The following is a 13,355-nucleotide window of genomic DNA, read 5'->3' as shown; positions in this document are numbered from 1 at the left end:
AAAGAGACATTCAAAATTTGGGATGAACTATATATTGCTGCTCCATCGATCCACCAGCAGGCATAATTAAAGGACACAAGATGCATGTGTTCATTCGATCACAAGAATTCTTTTCTTCCACAAAAGAAAATGCATTAACTGTGTTTGTGGTCATGAATCTAAGGGCTTCCACTGGGTCCTGCGCCATCAAGGAGGAGTTGTTTAATTCTTTTTGGATGAGCCTGACTTGCACTATTAGATGCTGCATCATCATCATTGTGTTGAAGGCCTCGCTTGGGATTGCTCTCCTTCAATAATGTTTGCCAAAGCTCCTCCACATCTTCCTCATATATCATACGGACTCCACATTTCTTCACTTGCGGAGCTTCCACTTTCTTCATGTCCGCCGTGGTGAATTTAAATGCAAATTCAAGCTGATAGTAGATATCCTGCCACTCATGTTTAAAAGTAGAGGCTTCTGTATCACGGTGCATAAAGAATAACCAAATGTGATCCAACATAGGTTCACCCCACTTTCCCAGACCACACTGACCCCAGGATTCTCCATTGGCCGTCAATAAGCAACAAATAGTCCACTCAACCCCAGGCGGGAGTGGTTTGATGAGTCCAAAAACGGCACAGCCGGCGAATCCCATCCACTTGTTAGTAAACCAACCAGGATGAAGCTCTACAGTTATCGAAGACCCCACACTTTGGTGATTGTACCACTCGGGTATTTCATTTCCAGGAGCAACAAAATGAAAACCTTTATGGTCAAATGATTTATGAAATGAATGTACGGAAGAACCACAACGTTGAAACTTAAGGTAGTGTGTTAGCAACGAAAGTGCTGTACTCCCACAGCTTTCATTCTCCACCATTTTGAAACAGTTACCAAAATATCCTCCTCGTACCGAATTGCATTGTCCTCTTTGATTGGCCAATGTATCTAATGAAATGCAGTCGCTAGCGGATACCCATACATGAGATGGAAGCTCTGGTAATGTCCGAAGCTTGCTACACAAATCCAACTGAAGATTTTCAAGTCTAGGGAGCTGGCCGATGCTCTCAGGCAGTTTAACGAATTGATTTTTGCTCAACTTTAGAATTCTTAATGAGGCTAAACATCCAAAATCACTGGGGATTGCTTCGTCAAAAAGATTGCAGTCACTTAGATCCAGTCTGGCTAATGAATGCAAACTAAATAAACAAGGCAATGACAATCTTGTGGGAATGTGACTTCTTTTTCGCAATAACTCAAAGGGATTGAACATCATATTCCATGATTTAGGTGACTGTGCTTTAAATCCAGCAAGAAATAATTCTTTGAGGTTTTTCAAAAGACCAATAAAGGAGGGCACTTCTCTTATGCCACTTCCACTCACATCAAGCTTCTCCAAACAAGCAACATGACCCAGCTCATCTGGCAGGATGTCAAGCTTTGAGCAACCAGAAAGATTGAGAACTTTGAGAGATTTTAAGCCACCTACACTGCTTGGAAGACACACAAGATGTTTGCAATCTTTCAAGTTCAGCACAGTAAGTCTTTCAAGCACTTCAATTGTTGGGTCAACCTCATACAATCTTATACAACCTTCAAGACACAGAATCTCGAGATATGGCATACCTTTAAAGTTTGGGGTGCTGACAAGATCGAGAGAGTGACTCAGATCAATGGTTTTCAAATTGTATAAAGGCTGCATGTCAAGTAAAAAGCATAGAAAATATTAGCTTTCATGATATATTAAAGTATTAAACAATTATTTAAAGCAATAAAAGAATGATATAGTATACCTCAGTTCCTATCCTGAAATGTTTAATACAACTATGACACAAGCTAAGTTTGAGCAGCTTCTGAGGGTTGAAATGTGATGGCAGAGATTTTAATGGATACCTCGTCCAATCAAGAATCAGTAAACTATTGGGAAGATATTCAAGCCCCTTAGGTAGATTCCCATTATTAATCTTCAGGTATCTCAATTTGTTCATCATTGAAAATGATTTTCGATTCACGTCCATATTTACTTCTGACTCGGTTGAGTCCACAAATATGCCTTCTATTGCTTCAGTTCCCTGTTAACCCAATTTTATCATATCATAAAAAGCAGATTTAGCAGACTGAATTGTCATATAATGTATTAGCAAATAAGAATTTAAATTACTCTTGTACTAAATCTCTTACAGAATTATTGGTCAAGATATGTTTGATGTCTTCAAGAAGCCACAACCTACTGCACCTGCTCGGCTCGTTAGGAGATTCCCGGCGAACAATTTCCCGTCCCATTTTTTGGAGCAAATCGTGCATCCTTAGTCTTCCATGAGAAACAGTCAAGAGAGATCTTTCCATCAGGACTTTTATTCCAATAATTGCAGAAACATCGCAACTGTTTAATACTTCTGTTACTCGATCTTTGTCCTGTCCATTAAAGAAACATGCAATGTCTAGGAATATTTTCTTCTCTTCAGAATCTAGATCATCATAACTAGTTTTAAGTATGTCGAAAATTTCCAAGTTACAAACTCTTCCTAGTTTTCTCAGTCCACTTTTCCATTCACTTAGATCTCTTCCATGAAAAAAAGAACCCAGTACTTCAAGAGCTAAAGGAAGGCCTTTAGCATAACTCATAACAGATTTTGACAAATCAAGAAAATCTTCTTCAGGGTGGCCTCTTTTGAATGCTTTCCAGCTGAAAAGCTGGAGAGAATCCTCATCATTAAATTCCTCAACTTTCAATCTTCTCTCCACTCCATGTTCAATCAACAAATGCTCATTTCTGGATGTGATGAGAACTCTACTCCCTGAACCAAACCAATCTCGGTTTCCTGCCAAATATTTTAAATGGCTTGAATGGTTCACATCATCAAGAATGAGAAGAACTTTTTTGTGACCTAACAACCTCCTTATAATGGTAGCTCCTTCATGAAGGTCTGATATGTCGACCTTTTTTGTCCAAATCCCAGAGAGAAGTTGCTTTTGTAAATTAAGTAGACCACTTTTTTCGGAGGAGTTTCTAACATCGGTAAGAAGGAAACTAAATTCAAATTCACGAGCGATTTTCTCATACACCGCTCTTACCATAGTTGTCTTACCAATCCCGCCCATTCCCCATATCCCAATGAAGCGGACGTCTTCCACCCCTACATCTAAAAGAAAATTGACTTGCTGCAATCTTGAGTAAATCCCAACTAGATTTTCTGCATAACTGAATGATGTAGGTTGCAATTTTGTCCATATAACTTCTACAATATCTTTGATGAGCGTTGATTCATACCTACAATAGAAAATAGCCTGAACTTATCAGGTTATTGATATGAAGATTTAGTCAATGAAAATGTCTCTGCATTGGACTTGAAGAGACAAAAACAAAAGAGTATATGCATACCATTCCTTTGAATTCCACCCAGAGAAACTTGCCACTTCTGTTAAAGCATGTCTCCACCTTCGCACTTTCTCTTTGTCATCTCTAAACCTTTCTTCATAATTAGCAAAGGCTTCTCCAAAACTCCCTGTTTGCTTTCGTATATCAGAAGGATCAACATCGTAGAAAATTGGCAGTACAGTTTCTCCTGCTTTCATACATTCAAGAATTCTTACAAGTTCATCCAAGCACCATGTTGACGATGCATAATGTTGTGAGAGAACAATGAGAGCAAATCTTGATTCTTCAATTGCAGCAAAAAGTGTTGGAGAAATAGCTTCCCCTTTTTGAAGTTGAGGATCATCCCTGAAAGTTATGATGCCTTGATGATCTAATGCAGTGTATAAATGGTCTGTAAAAGACTTTCGAGTATCCTCACCTCTAAAACTCAAAAAGACATCATATTTCCACTGAGGAGATGAAGGGGGAAAATATGTAGAGGTTCTTTGTATGCTCATTTCCGATATTCCTACTCGTAGAAGAGTAGGTATCCAAGGACTATATATATGAGTAACCCCAGAAGCTTTCAACACTAGCTATTTCAAGGCTTGGAATTAACTATCATGGAAAACATGTATTTGTGTTTCCTGGTTTCTTCTCTTCCCCACTGCATAAAACGTAGAATAATTTCCTAGTCAATCCACTATAAACTAAAAAAGAGTTGTATAATTGACTATGAAGCAACAAACATTAGCTGGTTTGGTTTTTTGGGGTCGATTTTTATACCCTTGTTTTATCTTATACGGATATCTAAAACACAAACACAAAACACTAGCTCCTTGTAAACTAGAAAGAAAATATAGTTGAGGACACGACTGGCCAGTGTCAGAATGATTCATTGAAAGACAGTTAAATTTTTTTTCCTTTTCTTATTTTTAACTGAAACCCCTCGACAGAGTGAAAAACAGTTAAACATTAGCAGCAGCTGCAAATGCATATACTATTCCATAACACATCTCCATAGAACCAAAATTTATGATTAAAACTAATGGGTGGCCAAGTATTGAAGTATACATGTATGTTCCAAAATTTCATAAGAAATTCTGAATATAAACCTATGATCAATTAGGAACTGATGCCTCTTTTACAATAAATCATGAGCACAACTGCAGTATACTAATCAGAGAAAGAGACAACAAAAACGATAAAAGTTGATCTTGAAATACAGAACAGAAACATTGCAACATATGCAAGCAAATTAAAATTGTAAAAAGAAACACAAAATTGGGATAGAAATCAGTTAGAGCTTAACCTGGTTTCGTGGGAACTTGAAGTTGGGATCGGATCGACTTAAAATATAGCAGTTTTTGATCATTCAATGTTCATTTCATTCGTTCCAGTAACAAAAAAGATCAAGAATGAATGGAAGCAAAGAGGTGAGAGACTTGACTTTTGAGAGAGAAATAGATCTATCATATCGTGTGGAAGACTAGCAGGAAGAGACTTAAAATAGATACTATACCTATCTTTAGGGAAGACTTGTTGGAAAAATTGACCACAGGTTTCAAATGAGTTAAATAAATAATGTGATCAAATTGTCCACATGTGTTTTGAAATTTTGTCACACATCAGACTGACAGCGTGTATAGAGTGTGAAATGTTATTCCACACTAAAAATCAAGACCCTGGAAAGAAAAAGAGTACGAAGGTTTGATATCCTGGATCAAATCAGCTCTTATTTATCGTCTAACAACAATGAGAGAGACAAAAGAACAGGAAAAATAGGAAAGGAACTAGCCAGCGCCCCTGGCCTTAAAGCCTCTAGCTCTGGGAACCCCAATTATATCATCCAAAAGGCATTTAGTGATCAAAGCAGGAGGGTCATGCAGGATGCAGATTCCTTTGGCATGCAAGATACTGTTCTTAGCCAGGAGATCAGCAACCATGTTGCGCTCACGCTTGATGTGCTTAATCTGGATGAACTCAAACTCATGCATCAGTTGTCTACAGTTCATGATCAACATTCCCAAGGGATGGAGATTAATATTGTCACTATGCATGAGATTGATGAGCACAGAGGAGTCAGATTCAACTTTCAATTTAGTAACCTTTAGGTGACACGCTAAAAGTAAGCGCGCAATTTAACCCTGTAAAATGTCATCGTTAGTATAGAATAAGTAGGGATCGTTCTAACCGGGGATTGAGGGTACACCTGTAATTGTGTAAACAAATAAAGAATTAAAATAATAAAGTATTATTTACAAAAAGAATAAAAATATATACAAGTAAACACAAAAATGGGGTTTTAGGATTATAGAATCGGAATTAAAATTAAATAAAATAAAGAAAATGTAAAAAACACATTTACAAGGGTGGAACACAAGGAACAAAGATCAAAACCACAACCATATGAATTAAATCCAATTACAACTCCTATAGTTGATTATTTATGTCATGAGAAATAAGTTGACCTTGTGAAACGTTAATAAGCAAACGATTTCCCATATTTTACTTTCCTTCAATATTTAATCTAAGTGAAAGCACCTAAATTAAATCTATTGAACATGCAATCATAGTCTAGAAAGCTAGCTAATCAAGAACACATTCAACGCATGAAGAACAAAGAAAGGATGTCAACCAAAGTGCACAACCTAGTATGAAAAAGTTCATCTATTTGCAATCCTCCTTAATTGATTTCGACTTTTGTCCAAAGTCTTCACTACTTAAATCTAGCTCCAATTACATGCATATATCCTAAGTTGATCACCAAAGAACATAAACATGCAAAAGTTTTCTGTAATCCAAAATCAATCAAGCAATCTCACATAAGCAACATATAAATCAACATATAGAAATCACAACTTTATTTCAAAACATATAAACGGGCTTTAAACTTTGCCCTTAACGTTATGTTAACTATAATTCATAGTTTTACAAAATCAAACAAATAAAACAAGAGAAAGGATATAATACACCTTGAAAGATGAATGATAAAGTCTTGAGACGAAGAACTTGAAGATCCTTGAAGGCAAGCAATCTTCTAGGGACGACACAAGGGTGGATGGCGGCTTGGAAATTGATGTATTGCATGGAGAGGAGATGGAGAGACAAAGAAGATGAGATGGATGAAGGAATTGATGATTGAGAGTGAGAGGAGAAGGTGTTTATATAGGAAGAAAAAGAAGAGTGAAATGATGAGAGGAAGAAAAAATAATGAAAGTGGTTTGTAAAATATGGAAAAGATGGAGTAATGATAAAATGAAAGCAAAGCATGAAGGTGCAGAAACATGGAAGTGATGATGATCTATTAAAGAGATTGGAGTAGAAAAATATATCCAAGGAAAAAGAGAAAAGCATCTAGCTTTCTTTATGTGGGTAGGAAACATGAACATGTGAATGTTGAGCTGGTTTTAGGTCAGTTTCTGCCCCTTTATTCCTTCAATTATTTCTCCACCAAGACTTCATATTTTGCTCGTGACTTCTTCATAACAAATGTTCCTCTATGAGTGTAGATCATCCTGGTCAAATTTCAGAGTTAAATTCCATATTGTTGGGCCGGAAACGCTGCTGGACTCCTTACAGATCCAGTTTTCCAGTTTTGCTTCTGCAGAAAATTGGACTGATTGTTTGAAGGCCTTCCACTTCTATCTGGCTCTTCCACTCTTCATAAAAAATGTTTCTTAGGATGTCTAGAATGGATCTACAGAGTTTCAGCTCATTTGGAGTTCATTTGGTCAGGCGGCCGCTCCTTCTTCCTTGCTTGGCTTGGTTTCTCCTAACCAGAGTAGGAAAACGTCTAGCTCACTTTCTCTTCTCCATTATTTCCTTAGTCATTTCTGAACTTTGAGACTCCATTTAGCTCTTAAAGTATCATCACGAAGACAATGTACCTATAAAACACCGAATAAGTTAAATTGATCAAGTTAAAGGAAATAACTTAGCGAATTATAGGGTTTTAATATTATAAATGTCGCATTTTATGCTCCTATCATTAGGCTCAACGCCAGTTGCAGACCATGATAGAGGCCCCAGGACTCAGCTTGAAGGACCTCACCAGCACCAACATTAATCATAAAGCCACCACACCAAGCCCCAGTGTCATCTCTTATAACTCCACCTGCTCCAATAGCACCATTGTTGGCTCTGGATCCATCAACATTAAGTTTGTGGTTTCCAGTAGCAGGTCTAAGCCAAGGAAGCATTTCAACATTTCTAATCAAATGAGTATTAGGCTTAGAATTAGCCTTAACCCAATCAGCAGCATAGTTAAAGATAACTTCAGAGGGATTATAAGGAAAACGGAACTCCACATCAAAAACACTCTTGCACCTCCATTTCCAAATAAACCAACAGCAGAAGATGAAGAAAATATTCCAGTTCAAGTTATTCATGTGATAGCCTTTTTGAAACAGGTTGGCAAAAATCCTGTCTTCCCAATTTAAATTGAAAGTATTTAGCATGTTGGCAGGGATAGCAAAGGAATGCCAAACCTACTTAGCCTTGGGACAGTCTCGAAAGAGATGTAACATAGTTTCCTTGGTGTTTATGCAGAACTGGCAGGAAGGATTGGATGTGAGCTTTCGTTTAAAACGCTGTTCATTTGTTAGCAGCTTGCTTGAGACAAAAGACCGGAGAAATATTTTGAGCTTAGGAGGAATAGGAAGGGACCAATTCCTCAACCAACCATAACTTTGGCATCCATGTTCATCACAAAGAATCTTATAAGCAGAATTAACAGAGAAGATCCCTGATGAGGTACCACCCCAGATAATTTGGTCAGGAGACTCGGAGCCAGCTATAGGGATAGCAATAATTTTGTCAATAATCTCATCAGGAAGGTTAGCTTGTAACATAGGCAAGTTCCAATTCCTATCAATCCAAAAATTTTGGACAGTAGATTTTTAGTCAATGCTATCAAGATTTAAAGCATGGTTTTTAAGCATGCCACATGGGGACCACTTATCTGTCCAGAATTTTGTCTCAGCCCCATCACCAATTCTCTACCTCAGACCTTTTCGCAGGAGATCAGCACCATAAACTATACTGGACCAAGTGCTAGAGCAATTCAAGGGCTTTTTATAATTGTTCTGCAATAGGGAGGCAGAGTGAAGATATTTTTTCTTATAGACTTTGCTCCATAAACCTTGATCATCCTGCACAATTCTCCAGCTGGCTTTTGCAAGCATGGCCTTATTCATATCAGCTGTCTTCTTTATTCCCAAACCACCAAAGCACTTAGGCCTACACACCATGTCCTAGTTTGTGAGATGAATCTTCCTTTTCTACTCAGTGTCTCCCCAAAGGAAATCCCTATTAAGCTTGTCCAATTTGTCACAGGTTTGAACAGGAAGCTTTGCAGTTTGCATAGCATAAACAGGAATTGAAGAGTTAACAGACTAAATGAGAGTTAATTGACCAGCCATATTCAAGGTCTTACTCTTCCAACTAGCCAATCTAGACTGGACCTTATCAACAATACCAGTATAGGTGTTTTTATTAATCCTTGCATGAATCAAAGGCATGCCAAGGTACACCCCGAGGTCATCAGTTAGGGGAGAGCCACAGATTTTACTAATAGCAGAAGCAGCTGCATTATCAATGTTAGGAGAACAATAAACCATAGATTTCTCAAAATTGACTGATTGGCCAGATAAGCCACAGAAAAGGTCCATGCATCTCTTCAACACTTTGGCTTGTTTAGTACTTGCTTCAGAGAAGAGAATTAGGTCATCCGCAAAGAAAAGGTGTGACACATAGGGTCCAGACTGAGAGGATTGGATAGGTTTCCATAGGTTGACTTCAACAGTAGATCTAATAAGATGGGATAATTTCTCCATGCAAAGCACAAACAAGTAGGGTGATAGAGGGTCACCTTGTCTGATCCCTCTCCCACCAATAAAAGTATCCGAGAGCTCACCATTGACAATGATCTGATAGCTAGCAGTTGTAACACAACTCATAATAAGCTTGACAAGGTTATCCGGGATTCTAACTTCATACAGAACCTGCTCAATAAAGCTCTAACTAAGTTTATCATAAGCTTTGGAAAGATCAACTTTCCAAGCCATAAACCCTTTAGCACCCTTAGAGTTTTTACACTTGTGCAGAATTTCCTGAGCGATCATGATGTTATCAGAAATATGCCTATCAGGAACAAAGCTCACTTGATTTGGACTAATCCATTTCCCAAGCAAAGGTCTGATTCTATCAACAACAATTTTAGAAATTATCTTGTAGACAGTGAAACATAGGCTAATAGGCCTAAATAAATGCATATGTTGAGGAGCTGACACTTTTGGCACCAAGGTAATGAGAGTATGATTGAGTCCAGGAGGAATTGTACCAGTTTGAAAAGCATCAGTCACAACCTTAATAATCTCATTGGAGCAAAGATGCCAATGTTGCTGGTGGAAGAGTGCCGGAAACCCATCAGCTCCAGGAGCTTTGAGCCTGCCAATTCTGAAAAGAGCATTATACACCTCAGAATCCAAGATAGGCCTGCCCATCAACAATTAATAAATCATTATTATGAGTTTCAAGGAAAAGAATAGGAATATGAAATCTAAGATCCTGTCTAATCTCAGCAGAAAACAGAGTCGAGAAAAACTCCACAGCTATTTGCTTCATGGCAGCTGGATCATCTGTCCAAACACCATTAGAATCAAAGAGACCATCAATCTTGTTTCTTCTTCTTCTCACCACAGTAGTTAGATGGAAAAATTTTGTATTTCTGTCACCCTCACTTAACCATTTATCCCTTGATTTTTGCTTCCAAAAGAGAGCCTCAGCATCTCTAATCTTTTCATATTTGGTAATCAGCTCTTTCTCCAGATCTTGCAGAAAGGGGTTGTCCTTTCTACCCAAACTCCTTTGGATACCACAGATTCTAGCTAAAAGAGTCCACTTTTGTTTGAAGATATTGCCAAACACCTCCCTATTCCAATCATTAAGAGAATTAGTCAGAGTAGTGGTTTTGTTGATAAGATCACCAGAGCACGAGTTCCATGTTCTAGCAACCATCACATCATAGTGTTAGAGAGAATCAATCTCCTCATCCAATCATACCCAGAATCTCCTCCATTAAATAGTTCCTATGATTATGCATCAGTTTATGCAGTGGCTACAATCTAGCATCAGTTTTGATTAGTTGTATATTTGTTGTAAATGCATATCAGTTTTCTGATTTGCTGTAATTGCTAGTTATTCTCTTTGTGTAACAGCAGATATTAGGCTGCTATATATCTGTATACTTGTAATGAGAATGATAAGGAAAATCACTTTCTACATGGTATCAGCCTAGGTCTCGGTTCCTTACCTGTGTGTAATCTTCTTCTCACGTCTTGTTCTTCACTCTTGTCCTCTTGCATCTCTCCTTTACAACAATTTTCCCAGCAGCAATCCTCCTTCTTCCTTTTCCAATATTCCTGACTTCAGATTGCCTGCATTACTTCCGTCCCCAGTCCCAGGCCTCGCTGACATCATTGGGCTGCAATTGTTTGGCTTTTCCTGACCAGAACAGACCCGATTTGGCCTTTGTACGCGATGCAGCATCACCTGTTCTCTTCTCCTACCTGGGCTTCCACTTCTTCTCAATGCCCCCAAAGGTTATCCAGCCCAAGAACTGCTCCCCATTTTGCAGGGGTCCACTATGCTGCTGATCCAAATTGGTACCCGGACACCGGTGCAACCCACCACATGACAGCCATGCCTGTCAACAATCCACAATCTTATGGAGGGCCTCATAGTGTATATATGGGTAATGGGGACTCAATGCCCGTTTCCCATACTGGTAACCTCCCCTTGTCATTAGGTTCTTCTAATTTCTCTCTACAAAATGTCTTTCGCATTCCGTCAATTTGTAAAAATCTTCTCTCTGTTGCTCTTTTCACCAAGGACAATCTTGTTTTCTTCCTATTTGCTCTAGATTTCTATCAAATCTATTGTTTACGTACTGGTTGCTTGTTGTTTCAGGGCCCATGCAAAGATGGTCTCTATCCGCTACGCTTGTCTCCTGAGTACACAGTTCCTCATGCACTCTCCTCTGTTCACTCGTCTCTTTGGCACAATCGCTTGGGTCATCCTTCCTCTTCTGTTTTAGCTCGTTTAGGGTCTACTCTTGGCTCCACACTTTCTTTTAATTCTTTTTGCAATACTTGCGCACTTAGTAAGTCCCATCAATTACCTTTTCCATCCAAAAATGTTTCTGCTTCTTCTTTATTTTCTATAATTCATAGTGATGTCTGGATGTCCCCTACCTTGTCTGTAACTGGTTTCAAATATTATGTTCTTTTCACAGATGAATACTCTCGTTATACATGGCTTTATCCTATGCGTCGGAAAAATGAGGTCCTTACTCACTTTCAAAAATTAGTTGCCATGATTCAAAATATTTTCCACAGTTCTGTTCAATACCTCCAAAGTGACAATGGTACAGAATATGTCAACAATGCCTTCTCCCAGTTCTGTGACTCTTTAGGCATCCAAAAACGATTTTCTTGCCCATACACTCCCCAACAAAATGGGCTTGCTGAAAGAAAACATCGACATATTGCCACTATGACTCGCACTCTCCTTCTCACCTTGGGTGCTCCTCACAATCTTTGGGCTGAAGCTGTTCTCACCTCTGTATATCTCATTAACCTTCTTCCCACTCCTACTCTAAATTGGGATACTCCTCATACACGTCTCTATGGTTATCCTCCTTATTCCTCTCTTCGAGTCTTTGGTTGTTCCTGTTTTCCTCTTCTTGGTCCTTATGTCTCCAACAAACTCTTGAGTCGTAGTATAGAGTGTGTGTTTCTGGGTTACAGTCCTCAACATAAGGGTTACCGTTGTTTAGATCCCACCACTGGTCATGTTTATGTTTCTAGGCATGTGTTATTTAACGAAACATCTTTTCCATACAAAAACTTGCAGGTACCACTTCCTGGCCCGCTGGAATTCAAACTTTTGACCAGCGCAGGTCCACTTCCTACCTCAACAGCCTCAATTTCCAGCAGCCCAAGTTCACAGCCCAATACCTCAAGTCCACAATCTGGTCAACATTCACCCACGGTTTCTCTCGCATCAGATCCGCCCTCCACAACTCTCGTGCTTCCGCGTCCTTCATCACCGACCCAGCTGCCGTCCTCGCCGCCCACCAATAGAGCTACTCCGGTCGTCACTTGCGGCTTTCCAACTGCCACCGGCCTAGTAGATCTCACGCTACCTACTTCGGCAGTTCCATCCTCCGCGGTTCTCCCCTCTCCAGCCCGACATCCGACCAAGATCCTCCTCAGTCGCCGCCGGCATCCCTTCCTCCTCAATCACCGCCGGCGTCCCGTGCTCCTCGGTTGTCGCCTGCATCCTCTCCTCCTCAGTCGCCCCCGGCACCAGTTCTCCAGTACAGTCGGCGTCGTCCTCATCGTCCGGCGACATCATCCCAACCTCCTGCACCGGATTCCGCTCAACCACCGGCGATGTCTCCTACCCCAGTTGCAGCATCCCCCGTCGATGCACCTCCTCCAGTTGTAGCCCCAGCCATCACTGCCGCCGACTCTTCCAATCCAGTCCCAGTCGTTCCTCCTCCACCAGTTCATCCAATGACTGCTCGACTTCGCGACGGAACCCATCAACTCAGACAACTCACTGATGGCACTGTTCGGTATCCTCCGCCTCTGGCTCTTCTCACCTTTCTTGAGACTATTGAACCCACATGCTACTTTCACGCATCTCAGAAAGCCGAATGGCGTGCAGCAATGACAGAGGAGATCAATGCCTTGTTGAAGAATAACACATGGACTCTGGTGCCTTCCTCCCCAACACAGAATACCGTCGGTTGTAAGTGGGTGTTTCGGGTAAAGCGGAAGTCCGACGGATCGATCGAGCGCTACAAGGCTCGTCTAGTAGCCAAGGGATTCCATCATCAGCAAAGTATCGATTATGATGAAACATTTAGTCCTGTAATTAAACCTGCAACTATTCGTACTGTGCTTACACTTGCTGTGTCTCGTGGTTGGTCCCTACGCCAATTGGATG

The 13,355-nt window shown here is 39.9% G+C and overlaps 1 protein-coding gene across 3 annotated transcripts; it reads right to left on the bottom strand.

The window, feature by feature from the left end:
- Nucleotides 1–4: 4 nt before the first annotated feature.
- LOC133735321 (disease resistance protein RUN1-like) lies at nucleotides 5–5,118 on the bottom strand. Of its 3 annotated transcripts, none has more exons than XM_062162741.1 (6): nucleotides 4,651–5,118; nucleotides 3,778–4,005; nucleotides 3,363–3,546; nucleotides 2,162–3,251; nucleotides 1,774–2,052; nucleotides 5–1,676 (listed from the first exon to the last, which is right to left on the bottom strand). In XM_062162741.1, the coding sequence occupies exons 2-6, from the start codon at nucleotides 3,854–3,856 to the stop codon at nucleotides 159–161; spliced, it is 3,150 nt and encodes a 1,049-aa protein (XP_062018725.1). In that variant the 5' UTR covers nucleotides 3,857–4,005; nucleotides 4,651–5,118; the 3' UTR covers nucleotides 5–158. The 3 variants fall into 3 exon arrangements, with proteins under 3 accessions (XP_062018725.1, XP_062018727.1, XP_062018724.1); XM_062162743.1 differs by having other exon boundaries at nucleotides 3,363–3,704; nucleotides 4,651–5,117; XM_062162740.1 differs by having other exon boundaries at nucleotides 3,363–4,005; nucleotides 4,651–5,117.
- Nucleotides 5,119–13,355: the final 8,237 nt, after the last annotated feature.

This window comes from Rosa rugosa, chromosome 3, assembly GCF_958449725.1.
Source record: "Rosa rugosa chromosome 3, drRosRugo1.1, whole genome shotgun sequence".
NCBI lineage: Eukaryota > Viridiplantae > Streptophyta > Magnoliopsida > Rosales > Rosaceae > Rosa > Rosa rugosa.
This window is presented reverse-complemented; position numbering and strand designations above follow the sequence as displayed.

What these genes read in the sequence shown, in the direction of transcription:
- LOC133735321 (XM_062162740.1), bottom strand. Translation starts at nt 3,856, where the DNA reads ATGAGCATACAAAGAACCTCTACATATTTTCCCCCTTCATCTCCTCAG. An exon ending in ATATCTTGACCAATAATTCT is followed by an intron (nt 2,053 to 2,161) that starts GTAAGAGATTTA and finishes TTGGGTTAACAG; the next exon opens with GGAACTGAAGCAATAGAAGG. An exon ending in ATTTCAGGATAGGAACTGAG is followed by an intron (nt 1,677 to 1,773) that starts GTATACTATATC and finishes CTTGACATGCAG; the next exon opens with CCTTTATACAATTTGAAAAC.